We start from the raw sequence: 21,563 nt of genomic DNA on the forward strand, positions 1-21,563 counted from the left end.
GCCGGCTGGTGTGAATGGCAATGCCGGGCGCAGCGGACTGCATCTTCAGAGACCGTCGGCTACGGGGACGAAACCCAGAGCCGGAGCTGGCCGGGGTGCTCCGACCGTCGTGCGGCAGGGTGCGGCGACCGATTCTGCCAGGGCTACGGCGACGACGCACGCTGCTCTGCCTACTGTACGTTAGCAGGAGGATCCAACTCAGCCACCGGCAGCCAAGGCTCTGGCCCTTGGACGAGGTCGCGGGGCGAACGGGCGTGGTGGATATACTGGTTACAGTAGAGATGGAAAGAATTTCAATCGATACGTGCAGTGGGGAGATGACGGATACGATGCATATGGTGAGGGAATACACCGTGGATCTTCGTCCGGTGGCGGCCGGGGCTTTACTCGATATTCTGATGAGGACGCGGGACAATTTCAAGGGCCGCCCGGTCATTTCGTTGAAGGTGTCGCCGGACCCAGAGATCGCTTCCGAGGTGGCTATCGCCGCGGTGGGAGAGGGAAACGGCCACCACCGCCACGGCACTACCCACCGCCACCACCGCCAGCTATAGAGGAGGCGTCGGGTGAGGAGATCGAGCACGGGGCAGATACAGTGGGAGATCCATCCACGTTACCCGCAGCGGCAGTTGATGCGGTTAGGGCTTTGGCAGCAGTGCAGGTTCCGGTGACTTCGGGAGGGACCAAACATCGGGAGGGCACGTCTGACAAAGGGTCGGAGAAAGCGGAGGGAGAGAAACTATCTAAGTGGGCGATTAAGAAGAAGAAGTTGCCTTGCTATAGATGTGGTGAGCCGGGTCACTTCGTGGCAGAGTGTACTAATGAGCTTTGCGAGTATTGTCTTCGTTCCCAGCATGTGACTGGGGAATGCCCTCTCCTCTCCGGTCCCAAGCCGGCCATTAACATTTTTGGGGTATGCTGTAAGGAATTGATGTTTTTTGAGACACCGGAGGTCGATCCTCTACCACAGATGGTTGAGAGCTCTTTCCCGGTTGCTATCAGAGTTACTAATGGGCAGTTGTCCGAAGCTCAGATTATCAGACAGTTACGTGAGTTAGTGCCGGGTAATCACCACTGGATTCTGGAGCAGTTAGATGGTCAGTCTTATAAGGTTGATTGTCCCACTAAAGAGGATCAGATGCATTTTCTTAAGTGGGGTTTATGCCGAGTGACGAGTACAAACATTGTTATCGCTTTCGATGAGTGGAAGCAGGAGGAACCTGAAGGTACACCTCTACAGAAGGTATGGGTTCGCTTTTATGGGGTGCCACCTAGATATGTAAAACATTTTCTGATTGGTTGGAGTTTGGGTGGTCTCATTGGTAAGACAGAAAAGGTTGACATGCCTTTCACACGCGCACAAAATGCGGCGAGATTGTTAGTCAGTGTGGTGAGTGTTGAGCATATACCAGATGTGGTCAGCTGGACACATGCTGGAGTCACTTATATCTTAGAGCTCGAGATTGAGGATACTGCAGTCTCGGAGGAGGGAGATGGACCTTAAATGCGGTTGCATCCCTCTTGCAATAAAAGTTACCGCCAGTGTTCTGGCAAGCAGGGATCGAACAGATAATGAGTGGAAAAAGATTTTGAGAAGATATGCTTGCTCCTAGAACATGCTCTCTGATGAAATAGAAGGAGCTTTGTATCTAAGCTACAATGAGTTAGCATATCGTCTGAAGCGGTGTCTCCTTTATTGTGCACTGTATATTGAAGATTCTACCATTCTTCGCCGTGTAATTACCAGGTTATGGATTGCTGAAGGCTTCATTGAGGAGCAACAAGGCCAACTTCTAGAAGAGACAGCAGAGGAGTACTACTATGAGCTAATCCATCGGAATCTCCTCCAAGCAGATAACGAATCTTTTAACCAGGCTGAATGCAAAATGCATGACCTCTTAAGACAGCTCGCTTTGACTATATCAAAAGAAGAGTGTTTCATTGATAATATTGAGACATTAAGTAGTGATAATATGTCAAAACTACGACGAGTTACTGCCGTGAGTAAGAAGGATAAATTAGTGTTGCCTAGCATGAATAAGGTGGAGGCTAAGGTGAGGACTTTCTTTACCGTTCATGGTCCACAGAGCATTGAGGATTCATTGTTCAAGAGATTTGCTTCTTTGTGTTCACTTGTACAAAGCATTCCAGATTATATAGGAAGACTGATACATCTATGCCTACTTGATCTTGATTATACTGGCATATCTTGTCTTCCAGAATCCATTGGCTCCCTACAAAACCTTCAAATTTTGAGCTTGAATTATTGTGATGCTTTGCACAATCTTCCTTCGGCGATATCCCAATTGTACAGTTTAAGATGTCTTAGCCTTCTTGATACAAAAATAAATCGAGTTCAGAAAGGGATAGGAAAACTGAAGTTCCTCACTGGTTTACAAGGGTTTTCGGTTGGCCGCAAAGTCCGGATGCCCGTAAAGTCCCCCACTTTGTTTCCGGTTTGCGGGAAAAAGTGTGTCCGAACCGCCAAGCGGACAGATACAAGACCGTATTGATTGGCAAAACACGCCTGGACCGCCACATGCTTCCATCCGTACTCCCTCTTCGCTCATTTCACATCCAACGGTTGCGTCACTTTTTCCTCCCCGTTTCTAACCAAAATATATAATTCCCGTATTTTCCCATCCTCCCTTACGTTCTGTACAGGGCGTTTGTCCCTTCCCCCCGTATGGAGCATGCGGCGGGAGCAGGCAAGCCCCATCCGCCAGGCACAGGCACGCGTCACCCCTTCGCATGTCCGTTTTGTCTGTCTTTTCTCTCTTTTCTCGATCCGACGTGGACACATCCATTAATCCATTCTTAATAGCTTCCAGTTTTCACCACTTGTTTTAGTAATACTATTATTATCACGCTGGGCGGCCGCGCGCGGCTGGCCGCGGGCAGCATGTGTTGGGTTTGTGGTTCGTGGATGGCAGGTATGGTTTCCTTCTGCGGCGTCTTAGTCGCGGTGGGGTGCCAGATCTGGAGTTCGATGGCGTGTCTGGGGTGTTGCTCCGGCCTGATTCGTTCAACGGTAAGGGCTTCACTTTTGGTGAGCCACCTTGGAGGTCCGCAAAGCTGCATATCAGCGATGGAGCCGCATCGAGCTCGGGGGAGGAGGTGATCCATCAATCTTTTCTTCGGTGGCTGTTGTCGTAGTGCCGGAGGCATGTAATGGGCGTTGGTGTCAAGCTCAGAGATATTCTGCTATCTTTTCAGTTTTGTCATGTCGGTCCTTATGTGACTTGTACTTTAATCTTTATGATATGAATGAGACACGTATTACCATGCAAAAAAAGAGTACATCTTATTAATATATTGGACGAATTTTTGGAAAGGAAAAACAGTGACTTTAATGGTCGTGTTATGGAAAAAGCCAGATCGTGTCACTCTTGTTCCTTGTTTTTGAACCATTTGACATGAACATGTCGTAGAGGAATTTGTTAAGAAAAATAATAATTAAAGACAAGCAGGAGTAGTATGAAAAAATAGATCAGACCAGGTGGTCCCACCTGCCAAAATGTAACCTTCGTCTCCAAAGTGTCCGCGGTAGACATCTCAAAAAATCCCCCCCCCCCCCCTCTCATGCTTTCAATTTGGCAATGTATATGTTCGCGCCGGGATAGGGTCACGTGCTGGAGTTGGCCTAAGCGCACTGCCTGGGTGAGAGATTCTAGGCTAAACATAATGAGGTAACCAGGTCATGCTAGCAACACATTTTGAGGACAACAACCAAACACGCTTCGAGCACATTTCAGGGAGGCTTTAGGCATGATTCAGTGTGGACGGTATCCAAATAGACCCTATATATTTGTAACCTCAAGCATCAATAAAGAACGACTATTACTTGTCTTTTCACTTATATCTTGACAAATATATTGACGCTTACAAACTGAGCATAACTTAGATTGTTGGGTTTCTTATGATGAAACTAACCCTCGGTGTTTAAGTTTTAGACTTGGTCGTATTTTTCTGGATTTATTTTGGGTCTTCCGGATATGAAGGATGATGTTCTAATTTAGTCTCTCGAAGGTGCTATAGGGATAAAATATGCTTCTGTGCATTCATAGAAATGAATGTAAGTACGTACTACTTCCGTCCCAAAATAAATATCTCAAGTTTAGTACAGTTCAAGAAAAAAAGGATGGCGCTCATCCGCGGGCGTACAACCGAGGCCGAGCATCGCGCTAAAGCTTGGTAGCGTGAAGGTTCGCGCGCGGGACAGAGGTTTCTTTCTCCATGTCCTCTCTCTTGTCGGTCCGACGTGGACGTGCCCATTAATCGCCCAACTATCTTGCGATCGTCTGTTTGAGTATTATGTGTATGTACACTCATGGATCCTCTGGCTAGCGACCGGCCGGCTCAAGTCAATACGAGCAGTGTGTGATTTTGACAGGATATATTCGGATGTACCCCAAGTCCCCAACTAATAAGTAGTAGAAGCTTGCTGGTATTGAAGCTAAATTCCAATAAGATGATCAGTCCAACGTTTCAACTATTTTGCTCTCGAGGTAATATCACGAGGAGTCATAGAATTTGTGTTGCATGTTCAGTTTGGTGCTAGAACTTTGAAAATATGATATTCTGGTCACCTAACTTGACACAAGCGTCCAGAACAGTCAGAGTACGTGTATGCAGGCGTATCCATGTGTATGGCCCCACTTGTCAGTGACTAATGGTGCTAGGCGCGATGTATTTAACATTGATCACCCTGGATTTTTTTTATTTGCGGAAAAATTCAACCACGGTGATGAATTTTTGCACAAAACTCCCTCACTTTTTTATTTACAGAAAACAGAACCATAATACTGCACATAGATGTCAAAGTTAACAACAACAAGCGTATGCTAGGACTAGACCCGACGACCAACTATTTTTTAGTACGAGAATGCAAATGAGACTCGACGACCAACTATTTTTTAGTACAAGAATGCAAATGCAAAAATTAACACCAAAAAAGCATTACCAAGACTCAAACCAGCAACTAACTATTTCAACTGGATACAATTTAGCCACTACTCCCGAGCAAGTCGACATGTCTAATATGGATAACGAATGTATATGTATTAAACGAGGACCCATATGGAGCTTAATAGGCTACGGATATTCAGCCCATTTCATCCGTTCTATTTTTTTAAGTTATAAATATTTGTAATATGTAAATATGGTATTGCGTATTTGGTTTTCAAAATTAAAATTCAAAAATATTATTTTAATTATACAAACACTTCAATAATTATATATACGCACATTTGTATAGTTGAATGTTTGTATAATTAAAAATATTCATAATTTAAAATTTAAACTGTTAATATGAACATTCGGTTGTGGGTAACATTTAAGTTATATAATTTTTTTGAATATAAGTCACGAATATTTTTTTTACACATGTGAATATTCATAAATATTTAGTAAATGTTTGTGTTCATCATTTTGTACAATTTAAGTATAAGCCGCAGGTGTATATTTTTTGGATCCATTTAAAATATTTATTTAATAAACATTTTCAATGTCCATAACTACTAATATCTGTATGTATAATATTTTTAACACACAAATATGTGAACGCATTTTATTACTTATGTTCTACAAATAATCTTTAACAAAAATAGCGTGCACAAAATGAACCGTAGTATCCACAGCCCAATTAAGCTCCACATGAGTCCTCGTCAAGTACATGTATGTCGTTCTAGTACACCTAAAAAAATGTCGTTCTGGTTATCCATACTAAACAACCCGACTAGAATGTCTTAGTGCCTAGACCGTTTCGTGTTTCGTGTTTTTTTTGCGGGTCATGTTAAATCAATTGTTTTTTGGGTTCGAGTCCTGGCGCATGCTTTTTGTTGGTTAGTTTTCGCATATGAAAATGCATCCTACTACCGGGTGTAGTAACACCCATTTCTCATATGCTACCATGTGATAGTATATAATCTACTTTATTATTTTTAGTATGTTCATATAGTATATCTAAGATATTCCAAAGTGAGTTATATGAAAAAATTGCAAGTGAGCTCATAGTTTTATTGTATTTGTGAAATATGTACATATTTGTATGCGAAATAGAGTATGCACAAAATATGATACATACAATCAAAAAATGTATACCGTATTTTCAAAGTTTTAGCACCAAACTGAACGTGCGACGCAAGTTATACGACTTCTGATGATATTACCCCTCTTTGCTCTCGGAGGCATCGCTCTCTCACGTAGAGCTTTAATTATAAAGGAAACCAGGTATACGATCGAGCACGCGTTCTGGCGAGAAAGGGTGCTTGGCTGCACGCGGATTGCAATTGGGGTCAGATGACGTTGTCGCATCGCTCACCACCAGCCTATGATGACGTCGCCTCATCGCGCACCACCAGAGTGACCAGCCCTTCACAGTTCGCCCAGGACAAAGCAGTTCGTGTTAGGATGATCTCCACCGTGTGGGCCCAACGGCCCACCGGGCCCTTAGATCCACGCCCTGATCGGGGGCGCTCAACCCACTATGGTTGACGGCCCCCTGTCACCTGCACTATATAAAGAGGTGGGGGCCGGTGGCTCGCACTACGAGGTTCGTCGTGATGCCGTACACCCCACCTACATCCCCTACCGATTTAGGGTTAGTGCAGTGCTGACGGGAAGCACCGCCACCACCCCGCTACTCTCTGTCATCACCGGCACCATGCCCGGCACCGGGAGCTCCTCGAGCCACAAGGAAAAGGTAATACCTATCACCACTACCGGAATCCCATGCCCACTGGATCAACAGATTTTATCAATGGTATCAGCCCAGGTTGGCGTTTTGGATTTTCGGTAGCAACAGAAATTCCCCCCTCCCCGAAGAACCCTAGAACAGGGCAGAGTAAAGAAAACAAAAGTACATCGGAGAAGGCCTTGGCCCGCCGGCAAAGTGCGCCGCCACTCCGGCCGCGCCAGTTCCTCTCGATCCGAACGGGCATCGGCAAGCCGAGCCGTCCGGACGAAGAACCACCCCGAGAGGGGCAAAGGGCACCGCGGCCAAACCTTTCGACGGCGGCGCGCTCACCGTAAGGGAACGCGCGACCGGCGAAAGGGATGGCAACGGCGCCACCGTCGACCGCTCCGCCGTGTCGAATACAAGGGGAGCAGAGGAGGGTTCGACCTCGTATCTCTCTTTCTGTCTAAAGAACAAAAAGGGGAAGGGGAAAAGAAGAGAAAGGGTGCTCGCGCGGCGCCGTCGCCGGCCGCCGGCGTGGCTCTTACCCGCAGCATCTATCACTCTCTCGCAAGCAGGAGAACGAAGAAAGAAGGGGAAAGGGAAGGGGCTAGCGCGGAGCAGAGGGGGAGGGGAAAGACGCTGGCCGGCGCGGTGGTTCGTCGCCATCGCCGGCAGCCGGCGAAGCCCGAACCCCCCGCTACAGGATATAGACGAGAGACAGTCGAAAGAGAGAGAAAAGGATTAGGGTTTCCCGATCGGCACGATGGACTGGTTTTGATCCAGCGAGGAGAGCGGGCCACCGTCGGATCAAAGCGGACGGCTGGGATATAAACCCTAGGCCGGCAGGGGCCAGCTGGGCCGAAAGCAGAGGAGGACCAGGCCGCAACCGCGCACTCGCTGCGGGCCTTTTGGGCCGGGAGGCGCTGCCGCACACTGGGCCGAGGCTGGCGCGGCTGCTGCTCCTTTTCCTTTATTTTAGTTTTTGTCCAGGTTTTGGGCAGATTTCAGATAGATTTTCTATGCAATTTTTTCCAACAAAATTTTTTGTTTAGAAAATAGAAAAGTTAACAGAAAAAGTTTCTGAAAATGAAAATAGAAAATTTTCAGAAAAAGAAATGTTCATGAATTTTATAAAGAAAATAATAAAGTTCATGAATTTTTATTTAGTGAAAGAAAAGTTTCTGTAAAAAGAAAAAGTTCATGAATTTTCTATCATGTTTCCGCTGCAAATAAAAATAAAAGTGCTCTTTTAAAAGTGAATAGAGCTAAAGTAAAAGATTGAATTGTTGCTTCTCTAATGTTTTTTTGAACCAACCGGTTAAAATTGCTTAGAGAGTAAAAGAGTACATAATTATTTCTGTATAGAATATTGAAAAGTTTCCCTTGCAAAGTAAAGTTTTATCGTCCAATTAAATTGGAACCAACGGGAAAATTTAATTAGAAGAACTGTTCTTAGCAATGTTTTTTGCCCTATGGATGAAATCAGATTCAGATAGTTTTTGCTATGACAAAAGAAAGATATTTGTTTTAAAGTTAAAATATGGTATTGTTATTTTCTAACCAATGTTGATGATAACAGTACTATAATTCTATGAGTCTTATGTTGAAAGCTTAAATCTCTGATAAATTTTGTATCAAAGTGATCAATTTTTAGAGAACAGTTAAAGATGAAGAATTGCTCTTGAACTAGAGAAATATATATTTCTTGTTTCCGCTGCAATAAAGTTGATGATGATTATTATTTCTTAGCAAAGTTGTTTAATAGAAATACTATCATCACATTGTTTATGAGTTATATGCATTATTTCCATTTCCGCCCAATGGTGATATGGAATTAATGTAGAAGAACGAGTTTTATTCTAATTCTAACACAACGGTGATTTAGAGTTTAAAAAGGAAGTTTTACAAAAGTTTAATGTGCATATGTTTTTAACCAGACCAACGTAGGGTTATTTTTATGCTCATTATTGTTGATTATTGGCTAAGTTTTCTCAGACTAAAAGTTTTTCATGCTTTCATTCGTGAAAGCGAATGGCTGGGTACTTGTGACTCGAAAGATGATCAAGAAAGGTCATAACGTGAGGGAGTATGTTCTCTCTAAAGAATGGTTTCAAAAGAAAAGAATTCTTGGATATTAATCCAAGAAAAGAAAATAGATAGATCATTGAGAGTCTTGGTTGACGAATGTCTTTCATGTATTCTATATGAAGAAGATTTTTCAATCAACATGATTTGAAATGAAACAAGCAACATGCGTGTTTAATTTGACCAATGTCGGATCAAGCACGTGTGTCAAAAGAGCATTCGGATTTATTTCTAAATTTGATGATTGAATATGCAGTCAAAAGAGCCAATTCTGGCATTTATGTCCCTTACAGGGAATTACCCGCATAGCGGGAAAAGATGATTATGATAAAAACCGCATGGCGGGAAAAGTCTGGGAAAATACCTGCGTGACTGGGTAAAGTTGACATAGTATTATGTCAGAAATCCTGTGGCAGGAGATATTTTGGCAAAGAACTTATCCTGTATGACAGGACAAAGATATGATGACTCATGTGCGTTTAATGTGTCCCACTCTGGGAGAAAAGTATGGAGTAGCTATTATGCTTTCCTAGTATCGATCGTACACCTTATGTGTAATGATCATTAAGCACTCAATAAATCCAAAGAGAATAAAAGTTACAGACGAACCTAAAGATAAGAATGATATGCAAGTGTGTCTTGCAAAAGTACTAATGATCAAGAACTTTGTTGAGTTTCTGAAATGGAATAAGGAAAAAGTACTCCCATACCAGTTAACAGATAACTTCATTACATATGAAGTAATCAGATAAATGAAATAGATACTCAAAGTTTCCTCAATTCACAAGAGTTGTGAATGGTTTTTTGAAATTGTGGCAGAAAAGTTCTTGCCACATTTCGAGGGGAGAAAGAAATATGAGATATCCATTAATGAATAATGTGATCGTGTGGGGGAGTACGACGATCATAATAATACCCCTAAAGAAAAGAAATAGTTGTATTTCTGAATCTTTTACAGTTCCGAAAGCAAAGTAAGGAATACTAAGACGGTGCTTAAAGTGGCATAAAGGACTCACCGTTCGTGCGTGCTCCATTTTGTAGCATCCACCGCCTTCCCAAGCTAAATAAATAGGAGTATATCTACACTCGCATGCGTACGTACCTTCGTCCCTTCATAAACCCTCGGCCCTCATCGTTCCAACACCCTCACTGTCCTTCAAAAAGGTCCAGCATGTCCGCCGCATCTACCTTCCAAGTCGACACCACCACGGTGGGCATGGAAATGGAAGGCTTAGCCGACATCACGGAGCTGGCATCAGCAGGCGGCAGCGCACCGGCGCCGTCGATCCAAGTTCAGCTCGCGCGTGCGCTGTGGGCAGTGAGCTGTCTCACCCTGGCCGCGGACGTGAGCGCCGGGCTGTTCCAGCCGGCCAGGGGCCCCGTGTTTGGCGGCCACAGCACTGCCTACTACGGCGTCCTCGCCACCATTCTCGGCATCGTGGCCGTCGAGATGACCGTGGCCTACCGGCTTCCCCGCCGCTCCGGCGCCCAGGATGAGGATGGTGACCGCGGCCGTGTCCTCGCGTTCGCCAATGGCCTGCTGCGGTTCGGCGTGGTCCTCCTTCTCGTCATGGTGGCGATGGGTGGTTTCGCGCTCACCGTCAAGCTCTGATCATCTGATCGATCTCGCATGGAATTCTCATTCTCCCGCCTAAAATACGAGAGCGTACGCGCGGCCGGGCTTCCACTACCAGGAGCGAGGTACAACTAGCTATAGATAGCTAGCTAGTTAAATAATAATACTCCTGCTGTATGTATAAGTTGGGTTGTTTGTTTAGTCCAACTGTCCAAGTATAGTATTTCAACAACGGAAACAAAAAGTGTTGCATGCTAGTAGGCACATATACTAGTTGCGGGATCCGTTAGTTTTCTCTCTGTTACGGAACTTTTATGGTGGACATGAGGTAGGGGTGATGACCATCATGCATTGATGCGTCTCGGCTTTCTTCGGTGTTTGTAATTGTTGCCAGGTGATCAGTAGATGTGATTGTAGTCTTTTTTAGTATCTTCTATATACATATGAACTTGGATGTGTGATGTGTGAACTATTGGAGTACGTTTTATTAATATATTGGAAAAAAAATTGGAAAGGAAAAACTGTGAACTTAATGGTCGTGTTATCGAGAAAACCAGATCGTGTCACTCTTGTTCCTTGTCTTGGAACCATTTTTTTACATGAACATGTCGTAAAGGAATTTATTAAGAAAAATAATAATTGAAGACAAGTAGGAGTATGAAAAATAAAAGATCTGACCGGGCGGTCCCACCTGCCAGAGTGTCGTCGCTCAACCTTCGTCTCCAAAGTCTCCGTTGTAGACATCTCAGAAAATTCCCCGCAGAGGCGCAGACGAGGTGCGACTTTCGTTCCTCTTCGCCGCTCGCCGCTGAACCCCGACTAGCCGGCGGAGTCGGGAGCACACGGGATCCGCGGAGGCGCGAGGACATGGCCAACTCCTCCTCCTCCTCACGCTTCGGCTTCGCCGCCGCCGCCCCCTTCTCCGACCAAGTGCTCCTGCCCAGGGAGGGCATCAGGGTATGTGCCCCCCCCCCCCCCCCTCCCCCCTCACTCTCTCTCTCGGCCGGACCTCCTCCTGTTTATGTTTGTGCTCGCTCGCCCCTTAGATTTGGCGCTGAACTCGCCATGTGCTGCTCGTATTGCGCCGGGGTGCTAGCTTTCATCTTCACCTGTACAAATTTCGATGTAGTTTGGAGTCAATTTGAGAGGGCGTTTCCCTTTGGCTGAAACTGAGAACCGTTTGGACTAGTTCTGATTGATGCGATATGTTGTTGTTGGGGCTATGAAAATGTACTCTATGTATTTCTGCGAGGGATTTATCCGGCAAATGGGAGGCATAGGAAAATCTCGCCTATTTTCGCTATCCCCTTTATTGAAAATTGGGAGCAGCTGCATTTTTGTCAAACTGAGCATTGGTATAATTTACAGAAGTTTTCAGATATTGAAACTCTGCATTGCAGTAGCATCTGACAGACACATTCGGTCTCCAATGAGGCAATGGCAGTCCCCTGTATCGCTCCTATGAATCACTTCATGATCCGTGTTCTTCTGTCCAAACTAGTTGAGATCAAGTTGGTTGTTGATATGTTTATCAATGGAGAGAGTAGGTTTCTTGTATATATCTCTATGCATTCCTATTGGATTTGTTGACAAACGTTTTTAGAAGTTTGACTGAAAGCAATTTTTTTTCCTGTCAACTTTCTGTAGCACAATTATAATATGGATAATGGAGTATCTTCTAAGAAAAGATAAATTCGAACAGAGCTACACAGCCACAGACTTATATGTTGTAGACCACAATAGATAATCACAGGAATGAATCATGAAGAACAAATGACCCTAAATTTACTTGTCTTTTACAGTTTGAAGCTGAAGAGGCCAGGCTGAGATTTCTGTCGGTTTGCTTTTAAACACTTGCCCCAAACCAGCGTGGCTAAGAGAAGGCAGGGTCCATGAAGTTGCATTTGGCTTTCTCAGTGATGGAGAAGTGCAGGCTGCAACGCAGGATACAACCAACTCCTCGTGCTCCGTCGCTGCCTTCTCTGAGGGTATGCACAGCTTCTCCATTTTTCTCATCCTCTAATTCACCTCGATGCTCTCCCTGGCCTCCTGTTTGAGCTCGCTCGGTTGGTGGGTACATTGCTTTGATGTGGGGGCCCTGTTGTGCAGGAGTGCTACTTCTCATTCCTGGTTTATTTTTGCAAAATGTAGTGGCATAGATAGACCAATTTGGCATGTCTTCCTAGGGTGTTTACACTACCATGAAACTTTTGAATTTGAGTTACCTACTTCAAGGTGACGAGTCTTCCTAGTTTGAATTTATTTCAGAGTTTGGAGATGGAACGGAAGAGGGGCAGTTGTTCACTGCTTAACGAAGCATCATATGACCACCAAATAGATGTCCCTATGTATCTGTGTATATGTACTGCTCAGCTTTTTGTACATTTTGTATGGCACAACCATCTTTTCCACCTTTGGCATCACATATGCAATCATCTGACAGCCTGACACCTAATTAACAGTAAACCATGATGTCCCCATCAGCTACTTAAGTTGTGTAAACTTCTTAGTTATGCCAATTCGGTGACTGCAGCTGTCTTATTCTCTCTGTCTGCTCCATGATTCCTGCAAAAGGGAAAATAATATCATATCCTTCTTTTACCACCGTAGCTTCCGAATTTCCCTCTGCCTTCCTTCCCAAGCGAACCCCTGGGCTTGTTAGTCTTTTTCACACCCACCGTGCCACTGCTCCTCGCATGTATCTTCCTGTGACCCGCCATGCTGCACCGGTGCACCTCGATGGTGCTGCGCCAGTCCTTCATCGATGTGGACAGTGGGATCACCACCCTTGACCAGCGCGTGCAGAGGATTGAAAGGCATAGCTCATCAGGCGAAATCAGCTCCCAAAATCTGTGGAAACGTGATCTAGTTGTTTTTATAATAACTCAAACTTTGGTTTATTTCTTGGGCTTCTAGTTGATTGAAAAGTACATCATAGACCTAGGTGAAAGTTGGATCAGCACAGTTGAAAGTTTGGTTTATGTTACAAATTTGAGTTATAAGTTTCATTCAAATCCCCTAATCTAAACATTGAGCATGAAAGCTTGGGGGGGGGGGGGGGGGGGGGTCTTGCCATGTTTTCCACCTTTGGCATCATATTGCTAGTCTTTATTTCTAGATTTAGGCTGCAATTCTTACATTTTGTTCCTATAAATATGTAATACAAACTTGATTCTTATTATGCTCCTTGCAACTAACATACGTTTGGTAATCTTTATTGCAGCCGGGTTGTGTCTCTATCGACTTCCACGCCATCAGCTTTGCGGTTGCCATCATGGTGGGATTCATGCTGAAGAGAAGCCTGTGCCAGTGGGCTGTTAGGACGCTCAAGAGAGTCAAGGATGATACGAAAAAGGGTTTCCCCCCGCTTTGTATGACAAAGCAACCATCCGATACAACCAACGATAGGCGGAAGCAGCACAAACACGCCCAAAAGAAATGAAAGAGAAAAAAGAAAAGAAACAAATGCCGATAACGTCGAATCGACAAAAACGACGAAGCCTCGTGACCGCTGCGTCCACCGGAGATCGCCCACCAAGCTCCGAGACTCCGAAGCGCCGGTACCAATCAACTCCTCCAAGAAGGGATGCGACAATGACGACGCAGCTGCCAAGGGTTTCCCCCAGTACGCGGCGAGGAGAGAGGAAGGGTAGCCCCGACGCCCTCCAGGAAGGTCCGGCGGCACCCTCAGGCACCACAGCGTCGGTGTCGGCCAAGCCAACAGGGATTTCTCCCGATCCCAGCCTCTACCTCAGGCACTTCGAAGCTCGCCACCAAACCGACCACCACCCTGCGCCAACACGGACACGAAGTTTCGCACGCTGTCTCACCACGGCACCGCGAAGATGGTCTACACAACGAAGAAGAGGAGCCGGGACTAGGGCAGCAGCACCGTCGGCATACGGGAGGGCCCCACCTCCACCGTCCATGACGGTAGCCGACCGGACGCCATAGCAGGAGCCTACCGGGCCCGTGGCCCCACAGGCCCGGCCGGGCCCTCAAAGGCCTGGACAGCTCCCGCTTCCGCGCAGCAGCTGGCACTCCGTCGGCGTCGCTGTCCCAGTCCAAGCCGCTCCCCTGCCTCCCCATACAGAGAGCGTCGCGGTCGCGCCGGAGCCGACCCGCAAGGACCCAGAAGGGACCCTACAGACTCAGATCTGGGCCAGGGACACGCCACCGGCCGGCCAGCATCACCGGACCGCCCTGCCGCCAAGAGGCAGCACCACCACGGCGAGCGCCGCCGGCCTCCGCACCAGGACGCCGGACCGCCACCGGCCGAGGCGCACCGCCGCCGGCCATCACCGCCCGAGCAGGGGAGGGCCGCGCGCGGGGAAGGGCATGCCCACCGCCGCCAGCACCACGCGGCCGAGGACCGGCGGCGCACGCTGACGGCGGCGGGAGGAGGGAAGGGCGCGGGGGAGGGCTGGAGGAGCGCGGAGGAAGGGCCCCCGGGCGCCTCGCTCGGGGAGGCGGCGCGGTGGTACAGGGGAGTGGAGGGGGGTGGGGGGAAGGAGAAGGGGAACGGGAGGGGGAAGGGGCTGGCGGCTCCGGCGGGCTCCGGCGGCGGCTCCGCGCAGGGGAGCTGGCGGCGGCGGCGGGGGAACCCTAGGAGCGGGGGAGCGGGGGATGGGTCGTCAAGGATGATAACTAGCTAGCTAATGAAATCTCCAAGTATTCTTCACAAGTGTGCTCTTCTTACCTCTGGCACCAAGTTGAGCCTCATAGATTGCTTGGATTAATACAAGCCAGTGGTTTGTAAACTGCATCGCAAATCTCCTGGTGATCTATACTGGCAATTATGTTATGTCTTATGTGCGAATTCTGTCATACATGTCACTAATCGTAATCCATGGTGACATTTTGCATCCTCTTGGCAGATGCCGTCGGGAAGTGAGTTGATGGAGACTCGTCGAGATTTGTTTTTGTTCTTCTCTTCTTTGAGTGTTGGAGTTTATGTGATTGTATTATTATTTTTACTTCTCTTGCAGAATAAAAGAGTCTAATTTATTCATTTGCCGTGCTATTGGATTATTCTGGAACTATTTTTCAGATAAAAGAGCAGGATCAAGAGGATTTTCAGACATCCTTTTATTATGACACCCTTTTGATGTTCCTGCTACCTGGGTTTTTTTATACATAATTAGGAAGAGACTAATGGATCAATGATGAAAATGTCTTTATTTCTAAAATTGTGTTAATGTTGATTATTGTTATTGCAGTAGAGGGTTAATCTTGAATGTAATGTCATTGATGATACATGGATGAATAACTGCATTCTTAATAAATAATATGTTTTACTATTTGACAATCAGAATTTGTTAGTCACTTAGAGCAGAGTTGGTAGAGAAATTTAGCATAAGCTTCTGCCGGTAATAATTTTGATTATTTTCAACCTTTTATGGCTTGGCATCTTGTATATGTCTTTGCACATGGATTTCACATGCTGGCTAACTATCACAAAAAATGTGCAAATTGATACTCAATTTGAACTAAAACCACGACACTTATTTTGGATCGGAGGGAGTATTATTTTGAAGATTCTAGTTTTAAAACTGAAAATGTGCATTCTCAGTATCCATGTGGCATTGCATATTTTTCAGTTGAACGGTAAAAAGGCCATGGCTGATGAGAGAAAAGCGGAGCAGGTACGCTGGCCAGCTGGGTGCATTTATGCTGATGGCTGCATTGAAGTAGAGCCTGGACGCTTGGTATTGCAGCACAATTATTGAAGTAGGGCTTGGTATTGATAAAAAAAAAGTTTGAATCCCCTGGTTTATCATTGGGACAGGAAATTTCAAGATTCTGTACTGGAAGTTTCTTTAAAGTTTGTGTTGTTATTTGATACAAATAGTCCTATATGTCTCCACATTTTTTTTCTGGTCAGACTGCTTATGCATGTAAAATGCTTGGCTCAAAAATGCTTCGCGATAACTAGTTTGATATTAATGGACGTGCATGTTTCTTGGGAAGCATGTTAATATTTTAGGCCTGCATAAAGCAATTTTAATCTGTGTCTCTTAACAAGTGATAAACCTTACTTTTTAAAACTTTGCCTGAGTTGCTGAAAAAGCTAAACTAGTGTGAATAAGCCCAGCTGTTCAACGGTACAGCTAGTTAATGTGTGACATGACAAGACGAACATAGTAGTAATGGCGAGTGGGCCAGTTCATGTCCTGGCACATGAATTATTGCTATTGGACTGGAAGGCCACCTTCGTGGACACTATACAGAGCCATAGCCACAGCTTGCACTGCATTTTTCAGAGGAGGGGGGAGGGCTCCAGTATGCTCCGATTGGATCTGGTAAGGAAACTTAGAAATCTCAAGATTTTGTTGGTTCCATTCTTCTTCTTCTTCTTCTTCTGTTCACGCTAAGTTGCTAACGCAGATCTCCCCTTGCAGCACTCTCATCGGTCTGTACCCAGGTATATTTGTTGATTTTGCTCCATGATTGAAGTGATCCTGTTCTTCTTCTTCTTCACTGATGATTGAAAGAGAATGTAACTCCATTTGTTCACTAGTTGATCCATAATCTTGTATTTTCTTCATATTGCAGGTGTAGAAGCAGCAATCACATTCTCTTTCCTCTGTTTTCCTTTTAGCATTGTGAGATTTTAAGAATAGCAATTGGATGACCGTTGGAGCAAATTGCATCTTCAAGATGAACACTATTGGTTCTTACTATCAGTGGGTTTTCCTTGTTGGAAGAGTGGTTTGTAAGGTAAAAGACTTGCTATCTTAGTTTCGTAACTACGATGGAATAAATTATCAAATATTCTAGGCTAGCATATGGGAAACCGATCAGGAATAAGATGGGTCAGGCAAACAAATATATGGCTTCTATGCACTACCTGTTGTTATTAACTTGATGCAACATTTTCCGTGGTTCAGTAATATGCAGCTGCCATTTAGTGACCCAAGCAAACTAGTAAACCATTTTAACATTCAGAATTAAAACACATGTAAATTTGCAAGCACTAACAACGAAATGACAGAGTGCCAGCTCAGGGATTCAGACCTCAATGTGTGGCCCTATTCAGGGTACTGTATCTGTATTTGTACTCATGGACTCTTTTATGCCTGTATAGATTTTGGAGACTTGACTCATTTGGAAAGCATGCTGACACATTTTGTGCATTCATTTCCAGCCTTCAGTTTCCATTCACTGAAACAAATCACCTGGGTGTTTTGGGTGAATCTCCCTTGCCGAGTTTGTCTGATCCATGGCGGCCATACTTGGATCTTTGCTTGGATCATGTGCCAGTAAGTTGCAAAATATCATTACAGATGAGGCCATACTAATCCTTGGGGTGGAAGAAGATCTCAGAGAAGTCCTGCAGCAAGTAGAACTAATACAGTGTTGCATATATGATGCTGAGAAAAGGAGGACCAAAGAGCTAGCAGTAAACAATTGGCTCGGCCAACTGAGAGATGTTATATATGATGTTGATGAAATCCTGGACGTGGCTAGGTGTAAAGGAAGCAAGCTACTGCCCGACGATCCTTCATCATCATCAAGCAATGCGGCTGCATGTAAAGGCCTCTCAGTTTCCTCTTGCTTTTGTAACATCTGGTCACGCCGTGATGTTGCTGTTCGGATTAGAAGCCTCAACAAAAAAATAGTAAACATTTTAAAGGACACGGTATTCTTAACACTCAACACTGGTATGCAGCCTACCAGAAATGGTCCAACATCCAAACTGATAAGAAGCTCCAACCTTGTTGAGCCCAACCTTGTGGGGAAGGAGATCATATATTCTAGCAAGAAGCTGGTGGACTTAGTTGTTGCACATAAGGAAAGTAAGTCTTACAAGCTTGCTATTGTTGGAACAGGAGGAGTTGGTAAGACAACACTAGCTCAGAAAATATACAATAACCAAAAAATTAAAGGAAGCTTCAAGATGCAAGCATGGATTTGTGTTTCACAAGACTACAATGAAGTAACTCTTCTTAAAGAGGTTCTCCGGACTATTGGTGTGCATCATGAGCAAGGTGAAACCATAACAGAGCTCCAGAGGAAGCTTGCAGAAACAATTGAAGGGAAGAGTTTCTTTCTGGTTCTAGATGATGTCTGGCATTCCAATGTATGGATGGATCTATTAAGGCCTGCATTTGCATTACATGAAACAACATCCGGAGTAATATTGTTAACCACACGAGATGATCAAATTACAAGGAGGATAGGTGTAGAGCATACCCATCGAGTTGATCTCATGTCTGTAGAGGTGGGATGGGAGCTACTTTGGAAGAGCATGAACATTGAGGAAGAGAAAGAAGTGCAGAATTTAAGAAACACGGGAATTGAGATTGTTCGTAAATGTGGTCACCTCCCTCTTGCAATCAAGGTTACCGCTAGTGCTTTGGCAAGCAGAGATCTAACGGAGAATGAGTGGAAAAAGTATTTGGGCAAATATGCTGGTTCCCAGAACATGCTCTTGGATGAAATAGAAGGAGCTTTGTATCTAAGCTATGATGAGTTAGCACATCGTCTGAAGCAGTGTTTCCTTTATTGTGCTTTGTATGCTGAAGATTCTATCATTGAGCGTGAAGAAGTTACCAGGTTATGGATTGCTGAAGGATTCATCGAGGAGCAGCAAGGCCAACTACTAGAAGACATAGCAGAAGAGTACTACTACGAGCTAATACATCGGAATCTCCTCCAGCCAGATATTAACAGTTTTGACCAGGCTGAATGCAAAATGCATGACCTCTTGAGGCAGCTTGCTTTAAATATATCAAGAGAAGAATGTTCTGTTGGAGATGTTGAATTATTAAGCGGTGAAAATATGTCAAAACTGCGACGTATTACTGCTGTTATTAAGAAGGATATGTTGGTGTTACCTAGAGTGGATAAGGTGGATGTTAAGGTGAGGACTTTCATAACTATTAAGGGTGCAACGAGAATTGAGGATACATTGTTCAAGAGATTCCTCCTCCTTCGTGTTTTAGTACTGAATTACACACTTGTACAAAGCATTCCAGGCTATATAGGAAAATTGATACATCTACGTCTACTTAATCTGGATTATACTGGCATATCTTGTCTTCCGGACTCCATTGGCTCCCTAAAGAACCTTCAAGTACTGAGCCTGAAATGGTGTCATGATCTGCACGGTCTTCCTTTGGCAATGACCCTGTTGTGCAGTTTAAGATGCCTTGATCTTTTTGGCACAGAAATAAATCAGGTTCCAAAAGGCATGGGGAAAGTGAAGCTCCTCACTTATTTAGGAGATTATCCTGTTGGTGATGGAAGTGAGAATGCTGTTATACAAGATGGATGGAACTTGGAAGAGTTGTCTTCTCTGACGCAGATGAGGTATCTTTCTCTTGTTAAATTGGAAAGAGCAGCTCACTGCAGTACAAATGCAGTGCTTACGGACAAAAAACATCTAAAAGAACTAATGCTAGAGTGGACTGGACGTGGAGAGGGACCATATTCAGAAGAACATGTCAGCAATGCTGAGAAGGTCTTTGAGCAGCTAATACCTCCACCGAACCTGGAAGACCTATGTATTTTTGGATTCTTTGGTCGGCGGTTTGCCACCTGGTTTGGTACCACCTATTTGTCTTCATTAATATACTTGAAACTCATAGATGTACGATCATGTGTGCATCTTCCACCCATCTGGCAGCTAGCCAACTTGAAATATCTGAGAATTGAGGGAGCACATGCAGTAACCAAGGTTGGACCTGAATTTGTTGGTTGCAAGAAGGGTGATCCTGTATGTGATGAGTTGGTTGCTTTCCCAAAACTTGAATGGTTGATCTTCCAAGATATGCCCAACTGGGAGGAGTGGTCTTTTTTTGAGGAAGAAGTTGCTGCTGCTGATGGACGGGGAGAGGATGGAGCTGCTGAGATTCGAAAAGAGGATGCCCAACCTGCAAGGGTGCGACTGTTGCCTCGTTTGTTGAAATTGCAACTTCACGGTTGCCCAAAGCTGAGGGATCTCCCGCAACAGCTTGGAAAGGACACCGCCTGTTTGAAGGTGCTTAGTTTAGTAGGACTAAACAACTTGAAGGCCGTGGAGGACCGCCCAGTGCTCTGTGAGCTCCTTGTTATTGACGCTTGTGAAGGCCTGGAGAAGGTCTCCAACCTCCCTCGTGTGACAGAACTGCATGTAGGTGGTTGTCCAAACTTAAGCCATGTAGAGGGGCTGGGCAGTTTGCGGCAACTAGGGGTGGACAAGGATATGCAAAAGATCTCTTCATGCTGGTTGCATGGGCTTCAAGAGCAGCACCAACGACTTCATGGCGAAGATCTGGATATCTATACTCTGTTTAGGGAGTAGCTGGCTCAAGGTATATTTGAACACTGCAAACTGGCTGGATATTTACTTATTTAGTATGTCTTTGATTTCAGCCATGGTTCATATTCTCACAAGACAATTTTCAACTCATTCGATTCATGCATTGGAACGCCATACAATTCCTTAGATTATCATAATGTCCTTTTAGAGTTTATAATATTGGCATCCAAACCTAACTTCTCAGTATTTGCTTCCAAAAATCAAATTGTGTTTGCTAATTCATATTATATCCTGGGCAAAATTGTGGCAGCCTAGGACTGGTGGTGCGGTTCTTTTCGGCTGGCAAAGCACGAGTCATACCAAGCTGGGGAAGCCTGTCCATGCTAAAGCTGTGTAAGTGCCATGATCTGTAGCGAGCTGCTGAAGGAAGTGTCCTGTTTTTCTTTGGGCAGGTGCCCTGGAATTATTGTATAGAATTTCGTCTTATTTCTTTCTGAATTTTTCCGGAGACCTTCGTTGTACTGAATCTGCATGGCATGGTTTCGTTCTTTGGCTGTAACCCACGCATTTCATTTTATTCCATTCTGAACTTGGGGCCGGAGGCCCTTTGCTGTAGTGAACCTGCATGGCACGGTTTCGTTGTTTAAATGTAATCGATGAATTTCGTTTTGGCACGATTTTATTCTTTGAGTATAAGTGACGAATTTGGTTGTGTTTCATTCTGAGATTGGGTCTGAGGCTTTGCCACACTGAAACTGTGTAGGCTGTATCACTATTGAGTTTTGTTTCTTTATGGTTTGATTCTCTGAATGGAAGTGGGGAGTTTGGTTTTGTTTCTTCGAATGGAAGTGAAAACCTATAGGTGTTCCACTGTATCGACAAACTGCATCATTCAAAAGACAGACGATGAAGGTGATGTCAAACTGACTGACACGGCTGCAGAATGAACACGGCACCACGTGTGCAGTGCGGCGATC

At 45.0% G+C, this 21,563-nt stretch overlaps 1 protein-coding gene and 1 long non-coding RNA gene across 2 annotated transcripts; both read left to right on the top strand.

Annotated features, from left to right (window-relative positions):
- The first annotated feature begins 11,054 nt into the window (after positions 1 to 11,054).
- Positions 11,055 to 12,751, top strand: LOC109739325 (uncharacterized). The gene is made up of 3 exons (XR_002227015.3): positions 11,055 to 11,297; positions 12,143 to 12,328; positions 12,609 to 12,751. It is a non-coding gene; the product is annotated as an uncharacterized lncRNA (long non-coding RNA).
- Positions 12,752 to 14,890: 2,139 nt separating this feature from the next.
- On the top strand, positions 14,891 to 21,305 carry LOC109739324 (putative disease resistance protein RGA4). Its single transcript, XM_020298410.4, has 5 exons — positions 14,891 to 16,642; positions 16,742 to 16,764; positions 16,896 to 17,060; positions 17,488 to 20,638; positions 20,897 to 21,305. Exon 4 carries the CDS (start codon positions 17,563 to 17,565, stop codon positions 20,626 to 20,628), a length of 3,066 nt encoding a protein of 1,021 aa, XP_020153999.1. The 5' UTR covers positions 14,891 to 16,642; positions 16,742 to 16,764; positions 16,896 to 17,060; positions 17,488 to 17,562; the 3' UTR covers positions 20,629 to 20,638; positions 20,897 to 21,305.
- Positions 21,306 to 21,563: the final 258 nt, after the last annotated feature.

The sequence above is a fragment of the Aegilops tauschii genome, chromosome 3 (genome assembly GCF_002575655.3).
Source record: "Aegilops tauschii subsp. strangulata cultivar AL8/78 chromosome 3, Aet v6.0, whole genome shotgun sequence".
Taxonomy (NCBI): Eukaryota; Viridiplantae; Streptophyta; class Magnoliopsida; order Poales; family Poaceae; genus Aegilops; species Aegilops tauschii.